General features: G+C 48.4%; 1 protein-coding gene across 3 annotated transcripts in view; it reads right to left on the reverse strand.

The window, feature by feature from the left end:
• Positions 1-10844: 10844 nt before the first annotated feature.
• Positions 10845-19125, reverse strand: part of DMAP1 (DNA methyltransferase 1 associated protein 1) — a 67577-nt gene continuing 59296 nt past the window's right edge. For all 3 annotated transcript variants that reach the window (XM_088460656.1, XM_088460654.1, XM_088460655.1), the window contains exon 11: positions 10845-11438. In XM_088460656.1, coding sequence (XP_088316782.1) covers positions 11379-11438 — 60 coding nt within the window. In that variant the 3' untranslated portion in view covers positions 10845-11378. The remainder of the gene's footprint in view (positions 11439-19125) is intronic.

Raw genomic sequence — 19125 nt, forward strand, 5'->3', positions numbered from 1 at the left:
TACATGTTATGGGCACTGAGCTGTTATATAAGAGGCTAAATGTGGTGGGTGTGGGGTTGTTAAATGTTTAAGGGGCTACATTTTATGGGCATGGGGCTGTTATACGATAAGAGGCTATATGTGGTGGACATGGGGCTGTTATATGGGTAAAATGATACATGTGAAGGGCACGGGGCTGTTGTATGGGTAAGAGACTATATGTGGTGGGAATGGAGCAGTTATATGGGTAAGAGGCTATATGTGGTGGACATGGGGCTGTTATATGGGTAAAATGCTACATGTGAAGGGCATGGGGCTGTTGTATGGGTAAGAGACATGTGGTGGGCATGGGGCTGTTACATGGGTAAGAAGCTATATGTGATGGGCTGTTATATGGGTAAGAGGCTATGTGATGGGCATGGAGCCATTATATGGGTAAAAGACTATATGTGGTGGGCATGGGGCTGTTGTATGGGTAAGAGGCTATATGTGATGGGCATGGGACTGTTATATGGGTAAGAGGCTTTATGTGATGGGCATGGAGCCGTTATATGGGTAAGAGGCTATATGTGGTGGGCATGGAGCCATTATATGGGTAAAATGCTGCATGTGAAGGGCATGGGGCTGTTGTATGGGTAAGAGACTATATGTGGTGGGCATGGGGCTGTTATATGGGTAAGAGGCTATATGTGATGGGCTGTTATATGGGTAAGAGGCTATGTGATGGGCATGGAGCCGTTATATGGGTAAGAGGCTATATGTGGTGGGCATGGAGCCGTTATATGGGTAAGAGACTATATGTGATGGGCATGGAGCTGTTATATGGGTAAGAGGCTACATGTGAAGGGCATGGGGCTGTTATAAGGGTAAGAGGCTATATATGGTGGGCATGGGGCTGTTATATGGGTAAATAGCTAATGTGATTGCATAAGACAGGGCTACATGTGATGGGGCTGTAATATGGATAAGAGGCTATGGACCTCATTCAGAGTCGGTCGTTGCGGCCGCTCGGTCGTACGCCACCGATGTTCGCTGAACTGCGCATGCGTAAAATTCTCAATGCGCGTGCGCAAACTAGCAATTACGATCAGAAATTGCTATCTCCTTGAACACAGCCAGGTTGTTAGTTTGAGTGACAGGATGAGGCTTTTGTGGGTGGTAACAGGGGAAGGTGCTTGTGAACGGGGGAGTGGAGATCCGAACGCAGGCGTGCCTGACTATGCAAACGGCGTTTAATGGGAGTGCATAATTAACTAAGTAGTGTCATGGCACATGTGACATGGGAGGTTTTGACACTGACTTGATCGTAGTGCTTAAGAGAGGGTATGGTCAACCGTAAGCTCTACGAACAGCTCCGATGGTTCCCGACGGTCTCGATTAATCCTTATATGCCCGGAGATGACGTGTAATGGGAACGAGAAGGGGGCGTATTTTTAGTCTTACGGCCGCATCCTCCCCTCGCTCGTCCAGCTAACGATCCCATCTTAACGACGCAACTTGCGAGCGCCTCATTTGCATATCCGGCCCCTTTTACCTTACGACCGAGCGGCCGCAACGACCGACTCTGAATGAGGTCCTATATGTGGTGGGCAATGAGCGGTTATATGGGTAAGGAGTCTGTATGTGATAGTCATGGCACTGTTATACAGGATAAAGGGCTGCATGAAATAGTCAAGGCACTGGTATAAAGGGTAAGAGGCTACATGATCGTCTAGGACGGTTAGAAAGGTATGGGGATGTATGTAGTGGGCATGGGGGCAGTTTTATGGTGGACATGGCACTGTTACACAGGGTAAGGAAGCTCTATGTGATGGGCTGGGTGGTTATAAGGGTATGGGACTGTATATAGTGAGCATTGGGACTGATTTATGAGGAAGGGGCTATATGTGGTGGGCATGTGGCAGTTATATGGATATGGTGGTCATGGCACCGCTACACAGGGTAAGGAAGCTCTATGTGATTGGCTGATTGGTTATAAGGGTATGGGGCTGTATGTAGTGGGCATGTTATATGAGGAAGGGGTTATATGTGGTGGGCATGGGGCAGTTATACGGATATGGTGGACATGGCACTGCTATACAGGGTAAGGAAGCTATATGTGATTGGATGGGGGGGTTATAAGGGCATGGAGCTGTATGTAGCAGGCATGGGGACAGTTATATCAGGAAGGGGCTAAATGTGGTGGGCATGGGGCAGTTATATGAATATGGTGGACATGCCGCTGCAACACAGGGTAAGGAAGCTCTGTGATGGGCTGGGGTGGTTATAAGGGTACGGGGCTGTATGTAGTAGGCATGGGAATGCAATGTACTGGTTTTTACTGGTCCTATTCCTTGTCATGATATGTGGCCCAGTGTCTCTTAGGTCTACTAGCCTTTTGCTTTTACAGTTTTTAACCCATTCATGCAGCAGCTTAGTATTGACTGTGCAGCATTTCTGCTTCTTTAAAGGTAAAAGGTAATACTCCATCCCCGTTTCATTCCTATCATAACTGACAAAGCCAAATTCATTGCTTTTATGGCCACATGGCCAGGTGGATGTAAGTGAGGACTGGAATAGAAAAACCCTGTCCTGTAATCCTCTACTGGGACGCTGCACCACATGTAACAAACAGTAACGGTGTCCTTGGTTTCCTATGGTATATGCTTAGCACAACGTACGCTATATGGGATTGGAGGCCACTGCGGGGTTTGTGACCAGAGGCCGCTGTGGAGACATGGAAATGGCCGAGTACTGAGGAGGATGTGTCAGTTTGTTATGCACAAAATTGCTGCTCATTATAGATCAAAGGTCAGAGGAGTTTTGACGTCTGACGCGAGTTATAATTAAGAAAAGGGAAAAAAAATGGAAAAATGAGTTACATGTCCGGTGACCTTTAGCCGGCAGGTCAGTGGGCGCCTCGCACCAGGTGTCAGCTGGTATTGACGAGCGGCTGTTAATGAGCCTCATGAAAAGTATGTTCCTGCATGCAAATGAGCCCTAAGTCATATTTACATCATGAAACTCAATGAACTGAGAATTATATTATTGTATGTTTCAACAGAAATTAAAACATTGGTTCATAATAAAGTGGCAGGTGGCAGTCTAGGCTTTATTTCACAGTATTAAATGTGATAGCATTTATATCACGGGAACGATTGTTTCTCTGGTCTCTTATCCTAATCAGTAAGGAGCTGTACACTAGATTGGGCCCCTTCCCATGATGTTCCTTCGTAGCACTTCAATGAGCTTACAGGATATCCTAGGTGCCATAGGTGCGGGTTTCTTACAGAAAGCGGGCAAGAAAATTCACCCAGGAGACCAGTGAGCCAAGCCCCGGGAGACTGGTAAGCGGAGTCCTCAGGGAGACGGTTAATCACTGGGGAACAAATGTGTCCCCCAAGGATAAAAATATCTGTTTTTTTTATTGTATGTTTGTGCTGAATTAATATATGTACATGACATTTCTCTATCAGGTGAGGTTTTGGAGTCACAGGCAATTTATTTATTACACCCCCATATATTTACATACTGATCAAATGGGCAAAGTTGTAGATGATACAGTGGCTTTATTTTTCTGTGCTGTGCCTCAGGAACGTCTCCCTTGGTCCAGCAGCAGTCAGCCAGCACATTGGGGCTCCACCGGTCTGTGTGTCGCTTTTCAATGTTAGAAGTGTCCTGAGGAAGACATTCACCGTGTCCATCGCTCACTGCACACCATGTTTTCCAAATGTAAGTCCAATAAGTGAACTTTTAATGATATATTGCGCCCCATTGCTCTGTAAGACGTAGAAGGTGACCAACTATTTCAGATTAGTCTTCGGCCTTGTGGCTCCCCAAAATGTTTGTGCAGACGCTCGGCTTTCTCAGATGCATTATACTCGCCTTCAATCCAATCTCGTAAAACAATTCTCTGAACTGAGTGCCTGCAAAAGCACTTTCTTTAAACTTGGAGTCACTGATCCGGGGAACCTTATTTCTCACGTACATATATCCAGTTTGCGTTTTATCCAGCGCTGTAACAAAGTTGATCATAAGTCCAAGCTTGCTGCGCACAGTCGGGAGGTGCACTGTATCAGGGTCATCATGTGATTAATTCACAAAATTATTTCTGCCTTGAACGAGTGAGTTATGTTTTGGTTAATCCTGAGCCTACTGTCCCCCTCACATAAACATCAGCAGTACTAACCTAGCTGCAACCCTACCAGACCAATCCTTCTGAGCCTGTCCCCCTCACATAAACATCAGCAGTACCCGGTGTAACCTAGCTGCAACCCCACCAGACCAATCCTTCTGAGCCTACTGTCCCCATCACATAAACATCAGCAGTACCCGGTGTAACCTAGCTGCAACCCCAGCAGACCAATCCTTCTGAGCCTACTGTCCCCCTCACATAAACATCAGCAGTACCCGGTGTAACCTAGCTGCAACCCCACCAGACCAATCCTTCTGAGCCTACTGTCCCCCTCACATAAACATCAGCAGTACCCGGTGTAACCTAGCTGCAACCCCACCAGACCAATCCTTCTGAGCCTACTGTCCCCCTCACATAAACATCAGCAGTACCTGGTGTAACCTAGCTGTAACCCCACCAGACCAAGCCTTCTGAGCCTACTGTTCCCCTCACATAAACATCAGCAGTACTAACCTAGCTGCAGCCCCAGCAGACCTGGTGTAACCTAGCTGTAACCCCACCAGACCAAGCCTTCTGAGCCTACTGTTCCCCTCACATAAACATCAGAAGTACTAACCTAGCTGCAGCCCCAGCAGACCTGGTGTAACCTAGCTGCAACCCCACCAAACCAATCCTTCTGAGCCTACTGTTCCCCTCACATAAACATCAGCAGTACCTGGTGTATCCTAGCTGCAGCCCCAGCAGTCCTGGTGTAACCTAGCTGCAACCCCACCAGACCAAGCCTTCTGAGCCTACTGTTCCCCTCACATAAACATCAGCAGTACCTGGTGTATCCTAGCTGCAGCCCCAGCAGTCCTGGTGTAACCTAGCTGCAACGCCACCAGACCAAGCCTTCTGAGCCTACTGTTCCCCTCAGATAAACATCAGCAGTACCTGGTGTATCCTAGCTGCAGCCCCAGCAGTCCTGGTGTAACCTAGCTGCAACCCCACCAGACCAATCCTTTTGAGCCTACTGGCCCCCTCACATAACCATCAGCAGTACCCGGTGTAACCTAGCTGCAGCCCCAGCAGACCAATCCTTCTGAGCCTACTGTTCCCCTCACATAAACATCAGCAGTACCCGGTGTAACCTAGCTGCAGCCCCAGCAGACCAATCCTTCTGAGCCTACTGTTCCCCTCACATAAACATCAGCAGTACCTGGTGTAACCTAGTTGCAGCCCCACCAGACCAATCCTTCTGAGCCTACTGTTCCCCTCACATAAACATCAGCAGTACCTGGTGTAACCTAGCTGTAACCCCACCAGACCAAGCCTTCTGAGTCTACTGTTCCCCTCACATAAACATCAGCAGTACCTGGTGTATCCTAGCTGCAGCCCCAGCAGTCCTGGTGTAACCTAGCTGCAACGCCACCAGACCAAGCCTTCTGAGCCTACTGTTCCCCTCAGATAAACATCAGCAGTACCTGGTGTATCCTAGCTGCAGCCCCAGCAGTCCTGGTGTAACCTAGCTGCAACCCCACCAGACCAATCCTTCTGAGCCTACTGTTCCCCTCACATAAACATCAGCAGTACCCGGTGTAACCTAGCTGCAGCCCCAGCAGACCAATCCTTCTGAGCCTACTGTTCCCCTCACATAAACATCAGCAGTACCTGGTGTAACCTAGTTGCAGCCCCACCAGACCAATCCTTCTGAGCCTACTGTTCCCCTCACATAAACAGTGTAACCTAGCTGTAACCCCACCAGACCAAGCCTTCTGAGTCTACTGTTCCCCTCACATAAACATCAGCAGTACCTGGTGTATCCTAGCTGCAGCCCCAGCAGTCCTGGTGTAACCTAGCTGCAACGCCACCAGACCAATCCTTCTGAGCCTACTGTTCCCCTCACATAAACATCAGCAGTACCTGGTGTAACCTAGTTGCAGCCCCTACAGACCTCTAGATCTCCACAGATATTACACTTATATTTCTGATACTGAACCTTTTCTAGTAGCAGCTTCATGTTGTCGTACGGCTCTGTCATGTCTGTAGCATGTGCAATAGGTACAGAGGGTAGTCTAGTTCAGTTATGAAGGACGTCTTTTATGCTGACTTTTGATGAGTCAATGAACAAACACCACTCGCCCATGTTGTGTTCATGACCAAGAGCCCCCATGACCGAATTGGCATCCTATCCTGCCAGCATTATCAGTTCTGCTAATTCTGCTCATTATTAATAAAGTAATAATATATTTCTTTTTTTTTTTTTGCTGTGATTATTGTAAATGAGGAAAATAAACATGGGGCCACAGGAAAACTAAGCCTGATCGTAAAACTGTAATTGCTTATTTGGATTAGAGCACCCATCAAAACCCTTGGGACAAAAGTGTCATTTGACCAGTGTTATTATTGGAACTTTCCTTGCCAGGTTTCATGTGAAAGATACATGCAAACTGCATAAGTGAGCAGGCAGCACTACCGATCATTATCTCCAGGCACGGTACCACTTACTGACACATTCCTATTTACAGACATTAAGCTCCCGCGCAGCACTAACGCCCTGTGTAAGCTGGTTGTACAGGCTGGGAGTTTTGTTAAATGCTCCACAGTTCTCTGCTGACTGATTAGCCATTGGCAATGGTATACTCTCTGGACATTATATTACTTCTTTCACATCTATAATATTCTTGGTGTAATATATATATATATGGATAAATCTTGCTTTTCAGTACTCTCCTTCCACAAGTGATGACAGCAGAAAGACGCGGATAACTCCGGGGTGTCCGGGTGCCAGGGTACCGCAGGCCCATTGCTGCCGCTTACAACTAAACTCAAAAAAACATAATACACAGTAATCAGTCCTATTCTGACTTTGCATTGTCTCTTAGGAAAGGATTAATAAACTGATAATACAGGTCACCTTTATAAATGACAGATGATCAACCTCCAATTTGCTTTAGAATACAATTTTTTTCTATATATATTATATCTGCTTACTAAGTCAGCAAAATATATGCAAGAAGAGGGTCATAGGTTTGGGTTGGATATGGCAGTCGGCATCCCGTCAGGGTTAGGATACCGACCACTGTCGGCAGTCGGGACGTGCAGTCAGGGGAGACTCCCTCTCCTATCATATTCCCTGTGATGATCCAGAGCTTTCATATAAAAACTGTGTTACTCCCCAGCCATTGACCTCACCGCACGTCACTGGTCGGTAGGTATCCTAACTCTTCCCTTCTCCCTACCCCTTCCTCCCCAGTGACTAAACCTAACCTCCCCTCTAGAGCCTAAACATAACCTCTCCCTCCCCGCAACCTAAACCTAACCCTCCTAGTGCCTATCTCCTAACCCTTCGTTCCCATTGTTAAACCTGACCTCCCCCCTAGTTCCTAAACATAACCTCCCCCTCCCTCAGAGGGGAGGGTTAAACCTAACCCTCCTCTTAGTGCCCCTAACCCTTCCTCCCCGGTGCCTAAATCTAACCTCCCCCCAGTACCTAAACATAACCTCTCCCTCCCCACATCCTAAACCTAAACCTCCCCTCTTAGTGCCTAACCCCTAACCCTTCCTCCCCGGTGCCTAAACCTAACCTTCCCCCCCAGTACCTAAACATTACCTCCCCCTCCCCGCAACCTAAACCTCACCCCTTTGTGCTTAACTCTCCCCCTAGTGTCTAACCCCTAACCCTTCCTCCCCGGTGCCTAAACCTAACCTCCCCCCCAAGTACCTAAACACAACCGCCCCTCCCCTGACCCTAAACCTAACCCTCTTCCTAGAGCCGAACCCTAACGCTACCCCCCCCTTCCCCTAACCCCACTACTTACTTTTGGGATGCCGGAGTCGGGATTCTGACAGGTTTTCGGGATTCCGGCACCAGTATTCTAAGCACCGGCATCCCATGTTCCTGGGATATTGACCATATCCCATAGGTCTGTGTGTTATGAAAAAGATTTAAATAAAGGGAACAAACAGTCCATTGAGTGAAAGGACACTATAAAACTCATACAACGTTAGCAAACAAGCATGAATATTACATATATTTGAGTAGGGCTAAAAACATTTACCTCCTTGAGATCGTAGCTTAACCAATCGTATGACACCACGTTGACTTTAGAGAATTGCAGAGATAGACTCTTATTTTAAGACTCCCTTCAGTACATACTATTAGGCTTAGAGTCCATTCCAACAATCAAGTATGACGGTGACTTTATGCTGACTGAAGTGTCGCTGATACGCCCCTGAGCCTCTGTGAAATAAAGCTTCATAAAAGGTAAAGTTTTCTCAGTCCCTATAGTTTCTGTACAGAACTTAGATTGGTAGATCTACATACAGTGCATGACACTGCGGATCTATTGTGTGCTCTGTTATCAGCCATCCCAGGTAAATAGAGGGTGGATGCTGAGCCCTCTAACAGGATTATTGAAAAGAAATAGCTGTGTACAAGGAAAAATATCCCCGACAAAAAATAAAATAAAATTCTGCAGTTCTTTGAAATATAAGCAGTTCATATAAAGCTCCCAAAAGCTTAACATACATTTTTAGAACATCGGCTTTTTTATGGAAGGTTAAAAATATTTTAGGTCTAATTGTGCTTGGTGCAAATAGAAAGGACACATTATATACAACTTGGAGAGTGAGCTGAGTGAAACATAAATCATCTCTTTAAAACTTACTGTGACATTGTGTGTGAATACACCAATATGTGCATTTATGTTACCTAGGAGACTACAAATCCACCTTTTGTTTTAGTACTGCTCTAGTGATGCATAGCTATACGGTATCTTAAGTAGCTTTGTTATTGTTTTAGGTTTTCAGCAAGGGCTGGCACAGGCATCATGCTGGTATTACATTTAGCTGTATTGCTGTACATTAGCACACAGCTGTTTTATGCACAGATAATGAAAAGTGCAGGTTTTTAATGCACCACTTAGGGCCATATTCAATATGGGGCGAAAAGTCAGTTATCGGTGATAATTTACCGGCGATGACGTCATTTTCGCCTGTTTCAATGATCCCTATATTCAATTTCAAAGACTTTTTCGCCGGTGTGAAAAGTCTTTGTTAAAAAACGGGGGAAGTTTTCACCATTTAATACATGGCGAAAAAAAAGGGCAGAATTGGGGTTTTGGGGTGCAGAAAAAAAAAAAAAATAGCCTACAGCCTTTGTAATGTCCCCTTAAAGTATTCTGTGTCAATTTTTTTTTTTAAAGTTTCTTAGGACACCCCAAAAAAGGTACTTTAATTATTTGGGAAAAAAAAATATATTGGGGGATGAACTTCTAAACTAGCTAAATCGATCCTTGGGGGGGTTCCCATGTGTGCGGCAGGTGTTTTCTACAATGCGGCTGGTAGCGGCAGGTGCATTTTTTTTAAGAATTTAAAAATATGTTTGCATCCATTTTCATGTATCCCAAATTTGATGGGCATAGTTATTTCCCCCCCTAAAATTAATAGATAAATGCTTTTCTTCAACACTTCTTCACAGGCGCATTTATGCACCTGCCGCGGTTATTTAAAAACCCTGACTACCTTCAGCAGGCCAAATCGGGGGTACCCAAAGAGATCCCCCACGTCAGGACATCTTTAGGGGGGTGCCAGGATGATTTCCCGAAAATCGCCAGGACTTTTTGATACTTACCTTTCCGCTGGGTCCTGTTGTCGTCGGATCCTAATTTAATATTGGGATAAGCGGACACGCGCCCAATACTTTATCCCAGTACAAAACGGCGATGATGGCGAAAAGTCCGAACTCGGACTTTTCGCCTCTAATTGAATACGGCCCTTAACCGCAAAAGCGGAGACTGAAACTTCAGCTTATAAAAAGGCTGACTCTACTGGGTGAACAGTTCAGTACATTTATAAAGTAACGATTTCAATCAACAACACTTAATAGTTCATCACAAAAACCACTTTCAATATGAATGTGGATCCCATTGATGGGAGTAACCACACTTTATTGAGAAACAAAAAACAGAGAACATCTATCATACAAAAAAAAAAATGTGTCATTGTATCAAGAGTTCAGCAGCTAAAACCAGATTTGTGTGAGGGGAGAAGAATACTTATGTGCAATATTCACCAGGATTACCCACAGCACCAGCAACAAAAAGATCTTCAACAGGAGTTAATACTGTACATTGTATAACATTTACCTGCACATTTATTTTATAAATATCTTTTCATTCATTGTTACTGTGGATTATGAAGAGCTTTAGGCCCCCATTTACCAACAAAGCATAACCCCTTTAACGCTCGCTAAAGGGGTTATGTCCTCGTTTCTGCATTTAACAAACAGCAGTGATCTAAGATTACCGCTGTTTGCCGTAGCATCGCTCTCGCCATCTTTTAGATGGCGAGAGCGATGTGGTCCCCATTGCCGGCAATGGAGACCCGGCGGTGCCTCTCCGGCTTCGGCGAAGCCTTCCAGGCACTGCCGTGTCCTCGTGTCATGCACATGCACAGACGGACCTTCGGACATGCGCATAACACCGGAGCCCCATCGCTGGCAGCGTTAGCCTGCCAGCGGCCCAGCGGAAGACTTTGCCGAGGGATAAGTATTGCTAAATACCAGTGAATTTTTCATAAGTATCATAGTGATACTAAATGAAAAATTCCACTGGTATTTGCCTTCATTGGTAAATGGGGGCCTTAGTCTGTGACTGGTCAATCTTCACAGATAATGTAGATAACAGGAGGAACATGAATAAATAGGATCATATGGAGCAATTTTTCTATTGAAACCAATGACAAATATTAGCTTTTATTTCAAGTAACAGTGAACATCCCTCCTGTATTACCTGTGGTAGTGGTAACACAATTCCTGCTGAGTACACCAAATATAAAATCCTACTCCAAATATGTGGCAAATTAAATATGTTGGGAAACGGTCTCTGACCAAGGATGGAACTAAATTCCTAATTATTACAACAAGCCCCAACCCAACGCTCACCCATCACACATGGTTTCACCAGTTTCATACGCTGTGACTTCCACGCCGCCAAACACAAACCCAATTATTGCGCAACTTCATTGTAAAATGCACAGAATAAAACTCTCTTCCTAAATGCTGAGTTGTGTGTCAATAATGTGTCACATCCTTTAATACAGGTACAGGAACCAGCCCCTACGTGAGTCCGTACAGCAGGCAACATCTGTTATTTGGTGGTATATGAATTCCTAATCACAAACATAAAATGTAGATATAACTAAAAACACGGAGAATGCAGAATGTCAGTGGCTCCCCCTGGCCTTCACCCACCAGATACTGGAGCCGACCCAATGTTTCTCGCTGGCCACTGTGCCAAGGACCTCAAGGCTTCTTCATCTTCTTCACGGACGAACAGCTGGAGGCGGATTCCCTGCGCTTTCGCTGTGTGCAGAATACACAGAAAAATTAATACGGAGATGATTAAAAAGAAATAAAAAAAACACACATGGAAGGCTTCAGTCAGTACATAAATTATTGGACAGGTGTAAATAAAACTCATCTTTCTTCCAATACAAATTTATGTTTTTATACTTAATTAAGACGCTGTTTGCTCTACGGACAACATATACAATACCGCAGTTTGAATTCTTTCCTAAAGCGGAATGGTCACTGTAATCAGCCAGCAAACCTTAGGTTATTTCCTGGATTAATCTGCATTCAATATATATCTGTAGACCCCCTTTATTATTACATGGATATTTTCAGTTGATACCACAGGACTCTTACACTGAACCCTCCCACTCAGTCAGGAACAGCCAATGGGGTGACTGCACACTGCAAAAATCAGTTATATGCCACAGATTGCTCAAGTCCATTCACAGATTAGTCCCTATAAATCACACATCTGCTCAGACACAAGGGGGTGAGTGGATGGGTCTCCCCCGCTATCATACAAGTACAAATGCAGTTGGATCCTGCAGGTATCTGTAAACCGCGCAAAGTGACTGCAGACTGCACATATGCCGCAGAAGGCCTGCGCACACAGACGGAGGTAGAAAGAACGGGTGGCCCTATCGCCCGATGACAGATAGTTCCTTCTGTGAAACTTTTTTGGGGCGGCGACCCTGCGATCGCAAGGAACTGATCCGTCGCATGGAAGTGTCATGGCATGTAGGCTGACTTCCATGCACATTTGGAGAGTGTGGACGGATATGAGCCCAATATTTCTGCCAGATTTTTTGCACCCAGCATGGGGCTGGTGTAAAGCTGGGTACACACTTACCGATGTGTGTACCCAGCAATGTGCTGGGTGACAGGTTGACATATTGGGCGGCCGGTACACATTACACGATCAGGTGCCTGACCACCCGATATGTTGGGCATCAGTACCTTTCCCCTGCCTGGTGTCGGCAGCTGGGTCGTTCTTTCGGCCCTACATGCAGGCCGACGTAACGACCCCGATGGACGACCTGTGGGAGCGCGCATGGTCCCGATACTGCTCGGGACAGTTTTGGCTGCGGATGGAAGAACAGCGGGCGACACGGCCTTCCGCAGGAAGAAGGACAGATCATAAGCAAACAAGGACGGAAGCTCTCATTAGCCTCATATGCATCAGAATCGGGACCATTTTGTGTACAAGCTACGCCCCGTACTTACCCGGTGATCATACACATGTATGCAGTTCGTTTGCAAATAACATAACAATGAGCAAAACATTACTACAATGGCCTCGATCTTTCTTCTCATCCGATATTTTCCATGTCATTCATGCTTGTCACACACAAATGTTAAACTACTGTAACATATACAAACACCAAACTACTGTAACATATACAAACACAAAACTACTGTACCATATACAAATACAAAACTACTGTACCATATACAAACACAAAACTACTGTACCATATACAAACACAAAACTACTGTAAGCTATACAAACACAAAACTACTGTAACCTATACACACACAAAACTACTGTAACCTATACACACACAAAACTACTGTAACCTATACAAACACAAAACTACTGTAACATATACAAACACAAAACTACTGTACCATATACAAACACAAAACTACTGTAACATATACAAACACAAAACTACTGTAACATATACAAACACAAAACTACTGTAACATATACAAACACAAAACTACTGTAACATAAACAAACACAAAACTACTGTAACATATACAAACACAAAACTATTGTAACATATACAAACACAAAACTATTGTAACACATACAAACACAAAACTATTGTAACACATACAAACAACAAGAGATATGGTAAGAACTTACCTTTGTTATCTCTGTTTCTACGAAGTCCATAGGGTCCACAGGGTGACCTTGGGGTATAGCTGGATCCTGGATCCTCGGGCACCACAGAGTTAAAGCTTTCAGCTGCTCCCAGGATGCACTTGGGTCCAACCTCCCCTATACCCCGCCCCCGAGCCACAGGCACCTCAGTTGGTAAGCAGCCCAGGCCGGAGGAGGAGACGAAACAGAGAGAAGGAAGACTGGAACACACAAGAACCATACTCACAGAAATGGGAGACGGAAAACCGGTGACCAGTCACAGAGCCCATATGAAGCCAGGTGCGTCAGGGCGGGTGCCCTGTGGACCCTATGGACTTCGTAGAAACAGAGATAACAAAGGTAAGTTCTTACCATATCTCTTGTTTTCTACTTCAGGGTCCATAGGGGTCCACAGGGTGACCTTGGGGATGTCCCAAAGCAGTCCAACTAAGGGCGGGGACGCTCCTGTGCTGATAGGAGAACCCGGCGCCCAAAGGATGCATCCTGAGAGGCAAAGGTGTCAAACGCATAGAACCTCAAAAAGGTCTGAATGGAAGACCAGGTGGCTGCCTTACAGAGCTGAACAGCAGAGGCGCCACGGCTAGCAGCCCAAGAAGGGCCCACGGACCGAGTGGAATGAGCCTTAACAGAGGCTGGAACAGGTAAACCCTCCTGCATATAAGCCTCAATAATAACAGAACGAAGCCAACGGGCTAGAGTCTGTTTGTTGGCAGGCCAACCCCTCTTGTGAAAACCAAAGAGGATAAACAAAGAATCCGACTTCCTCACAGAACTAGTCCGGTCCACATAAACCTGGAGTGCCCTTACAACGTCTAAGGAAGTCTCCCCAGCCGAAAGATCAGGTGACTGAAAGGCTGGTACAACAATTTCTTGATTAATGTGGAACCTGGAAACCACCTTAGGCAGGAAATCAGGACGAGTGCGAAGCACCGCTCTGTCCTGATGAAAAATCAGAAAAGGGGGACGACAAGAAAGCGCCCCCAAATCTGAAACCCTCCTGGCAGAAGCAATTGCCAAGAGGAAAACAGTTTTAAAAGTTAGCCACTTGAGCTCCACTGACTCCAAGGGCTCAAAAGGAGGACCCTGTAAGGCCCTAAGAACCACCGCCAAATCCCACGGGGCCACAGGTGGCACAAAGGGAGGCTGGATTCTCAAAGCACCCTGGAAAAAGGTGTGTACGTCCGGCATAGCAGCGATCCTGCGCTGGAACCACACCGACAGACCAGACACGTGTACCTTCAGTGAAGAAAGACGTAATCCTAAGTCCAAACCGGACTGAAGGAAAGCCAGAATACGCGAAACTCGGAACACCTGGGGATCATAGTTTCTGGCCTCGCACCACTGAAAGTAAGTGTGCCACACTCTGTGATAGATCCTCGCGGAAGCAGGCTTGCGCGCCCTCAGCATGGTGGTAATAACGGAGCTAGAAAAGCCCCGAGACCTCAGGACGGCTGTCTCAAGAGCCACGCCGTCAAAGATAGTCGACCCAGATCCGGGTGAAGACAGGGCCCGAGACAACAGGTCCCGCCGTTGAGGTAGGAGGTACGGAGCGTCGATGGACAGGCTCCGCAGATCGGAGTACCACGGCCTTCTGGGCCACGCTGGGGCCACCAGGATCAGTGTGCCTCCGTCCTGTTTGAACTTGCGCAGGACCCGAGGCAGCAGAGATATCGGAGGGAACAAGTAAGCCAGTTGAAACAGCCATTTCACCGACAGCGCGTCTATCAGACTTGCGCCTGCGTCCCTTGTCCTTGACCCGTACACAGGCAGCTTGTGATTGTAACGGGACGCCATCAGGTCCAGCTCTGGCAGCCCCCACTTGTCCACGAGTAGTTGGAATACCTCTGGATGAAGCGACCATTCCCAGGGATGCACATCGTAACGGCTGAGGAAGTCTGCCTCCCAATTGAGGACTCCTGGGATGAAAACTGCCGAGAGAGCTGGAAGATAGCGCTCCGCCCAAGCCAGGACGCGGGACACCTCCGACATCGCAGCTCGACTGCGAGTCCCTCCCTGGTGATTGATGTACGCCACCGTGGTGGCGTTGTCCGACTGCACCTGAACGGCCTTTCCGTGAAGAGCGGTGCCGGACGACTGCAGGGCTCTGTATACTGCCCGCAGTTCCAGGATGTTGATGGGAAGAATCGCTTCCTCCGCCGACCAACGACCCTGAAGTGACAAGGAGCCTGTCACCGCCCCCCAACCCCGGAGACTGGCATCTGTCGTGAGCAGAACCCATTCCGGGATCCAAAAGGGGCGCCCCTCCAGGAGATGCGCTGTCTGCAGCCACCAGGCTAGGGACAGACGCACCTCCGAGGACAACACCAGCATCTGAGAGCGGATCCTGTGTGGCAATCCGTTCCATTCTGAAAGAATCAGCCCCTGCAGGGGCCTGGAATGGAACTGGGCAAACTCCACCATGTCGAATGCCGACACCATGGACCCCAAAACTCTCATCGCTGAGTGCACCGACACTCTGCCACTGCTCAGACAACTGTGAATCCGCAGCTGTAAGGAGGAGACCTTCTCTGGAGTCAGAAAAGTCCGTTGCTGACGAGAGTCCAGCAGGGCCCCCAAATGAACCATCCGTTGTGATGGGATGAGGGAGGATTTCTTCCAGTTGATCAACCAGCCGTGCGCCTGTAGACAAGCGACCGTCAGGTGGAGATGCTGGATCAGTACCTCCGGGGAGCTTGCCAGCAAGAGGAGGTCGTCTAGATACGGTAGCAACCGTATCCCCTGGCTCCGAAGGTGAGCCGCCATGACCGCCATCACCTTGGTAAATACCCTTGGTGCCGTGGAGAGACCAAAGGGTAGAGCCCTGAATTGGTAGTGGTTGTGGAGAATAGCAAACCGCAGAAACCGTTGGTGCGATGTTGCTATAGGCACATGGAGGTAGGCGTCCTGGATATCCAGGGAGACCATATAATCCCCCGGTTCCATCGCCAGTATGATGGAACGCAAAGTTTCCATCCTGAATTTGGGAACCCTGAGAAACCTGTTCAGGGACTTCAAATTGAGGATGGGGCGATGAGAGCCATTGGGTTTCTGCACCAGAAACAGCGTAGAGTAATACCCCATCCCACGTTGAGACTGTGGTACGGGTATAATGACCCCCGCCGTCAGCAAGGCCTCTATGGCTTCCTGAACCTGCAAGGCCTTGGTTTTGTCCTGAGAAGGACTTGTGCAAAAAAACTGGCAAGGCGGCCTGTGCCGAAAAGACAGGGCGTACCCCTGGGAGACCACTTCTCGCACCCAGGCATCCGTGGCGGTATTGTGCCAGCACTGGGCGAATTGAAGAAGTCGGCCTCCCACTCTGGGGTCCCCCAGAGGGAGGCCCGTCCCATCACGCAGAAGGCTTATCTTCTGGCTTGGAAGAAGGGCGCCTAGCACTCCAGGCTTGCTTCTTTGGCTTTGAGGCGGTCTTGGGTGCGGACTGCCTCGGGAAGGACTGACCCTTTGCCTTGCCCTGAACCCGAAAGGAACGAAACGCCGAGCTCCGGACCTTAGCAGGTGTAGTAGCTGAAGGGAGGAAGGCTGACTTGGATTTTGCCAGGGTATCTACTATTTTGTCCAGGTCCGGACCAAATAGTAATTCCCCATTAAAAGGTAAGGCCTCCAAGCCTTTCTTTGAATCCGCGTCTGCTCTCCAAGACCGCAACCACAAGGATCTACGAGCAGACACTGCTGCCGCCGAAACCCTAGAGGTCAACAGGCTAGCATCCAAAGATGCTTCTCCAATGTAGGAGGCGGCATCTCTCATCTGTCCTAACAACGCCCTCTGGACGTCCGGAGATTCATGCGTAAACGTGTCCTCCAAGGCGTTGGCCCACCCCTCAATGGCCTTGGCCACCCAGGAGATGGCCATGGACGGCCGGGCTACAGCCCCTGAGAGAGAATAAATAGACTTTAGACAAGTCTCCACCTTCCTGTCCGTAGGATCCTTCAGCGAGGATATAGACGGCAATGGCAAAGTAGCACTCCTGATGAGGCGTGTTACATGGGAATCGACTGCAGGCGGAGATTCCCATTTCTTACAATGCGCTTCCGGGAATGGATAATTGGACGCCAAGCGTTTCTGTGGCAGGAAACGCTTACTGGGCGTCTGCCAGGCCACCGCCATGTGATCAGTCAACTGATCAGACAAAAGGAACGCTGTAGAAGTAACCATAGCTTTTTTAAAACTAGGATACCTTGACTTGGGAGCGGGTGCCTCATCCTCAATCAGAAGAATAGCCCGCACCGCCTTAACCAGAGCCCGCACATTGATGGAAGACTTAGTGTCTACCTCCTGGACTGAGGCATCTGAGGCTGAGTCATCCTGTACCTCACCATCATCCGAGAACCCCTCAGAATCCGAAAGATGCGCAGCCTGTGCCATGACTGAGCGTTTAGACGCCCTGGAGGGCACGTCACTGCGCAACATCGACTGAAAAGCCGAAGATGCTGCCGCCAAATCTTGGACAGTGTGGGAAAGCGCATCCACCCAGGGTGGAGGAGCTGTCACAGGAGCCTGAAACGGCACCACAGCCGGCTGTGCCACAGGGGTGGACTGAATATACATTGGCAACCCCGCATAGGGACCAACAGGCTGAGACCCCGGGGGAGTCTGCAATAATTGTGGGACACCCGGGGAATGGGGGATGGCAGGCTGGGGCAACGCCCTAGTAGGGGCGGCAGTCGGGACCGACAGACGGTCCGCGATGGACACCAGCACCTGGGAAAACATCGCCCATGGTGGCTCCTGCGAAATGGGAGGTTTAGACGTACCAGGGACCGCCTGGCACCGTCCGCACAGGCCGTCCTGTGACAAATCCTCCCTATCCACTCCTGCAGAACAGCGCCTGCAGGAGAATAATGCTGGAGCCCCGGAGTGCTCAATCTCCTCCTCAGACATGACTTAGGAAGAAAACGTGCGCACAACTGTATGTGACGGACCTCACAAATACGTGATCTATATAGGTGAGGTCAGTAGAAACACCCTTCCCCCGCACACCTGTAGGGCTTGTAGGAGAAGGAAAGGGATAGGTACAGGCTGACAGTAAGTAGAAAAAAGACACAGACAGGCAGCACTAGCAAAAGTCACATACCATGCAGGAAGATATACTCACTGCACCTTTCCACTACAATCAACCTGCCCAGATTCAGTGTCTGGGAGGGCTATAGTGCTGTGTACACTGTCCTTCTGCAGGGGAGAGGTGCACAGGGGGACCGGTCCGCGTGCTCCCTGAGAGTATCCACACTGCCACAGAGAAAATGGCCGCTGGAGACCTCAGAGGAGGAGTGGCCGTGTAGCTGCAGCTCAGCGACGCCAGACTACGAGCTGAAAGGCGCGCTGAGCTGAGGGGAGGAGCCGCTAGACAGGGAAGGCTTCCTCCCCTGGCTAGCATATTAACCCCAGGGCTTGCCGGCATCCCGCTTGCCGCTTAATTTACCCTGGTGGTCTAGTTGTCTGGCGGGGTATGCCTCCGCTGGAGGGGGGGGCCCGCCGCCACCGCTAGCGCCCCCGGTCTGTCCCCTAGAACCGGGGGCATGGGACTGCATTTGAAAGGAACCCGCGCACCGCCGCTAATCACCGGTGCGCGGCTTACCTGATCTCCCCGGCGTCTTCCGGCAGCAGTCCCGGGGGAAACCAGAGTCCGGCTAGTACAGACTCTGGCTTCCCCCGCCGCGATCCCCAGTTCAGTGCTGGCGTCGCGGCGCCAGCAGGGAGAAGGAGCGGCAGCGTGGGCGTCTGTACAGACAGCCCAGCGCTGCCGCTCTGTAGAAAAACTGTAGTAAAAAATAAATAAATAAATTTAACTA

This window comes from Taudactylus pleione, unplaced genomic scaffold, assembly GCF_031769625.1.
Source record: "Taudactylus pleione unplaced genomic scaffold, aTauple2 ptg000969l, whole genome shotgun sequence".
NCBI lineage: Eukaryota > Metazoa > Chordata > Amphibia > Anura > Myobatrachidae > Taudactylus > Taudactylus pleione.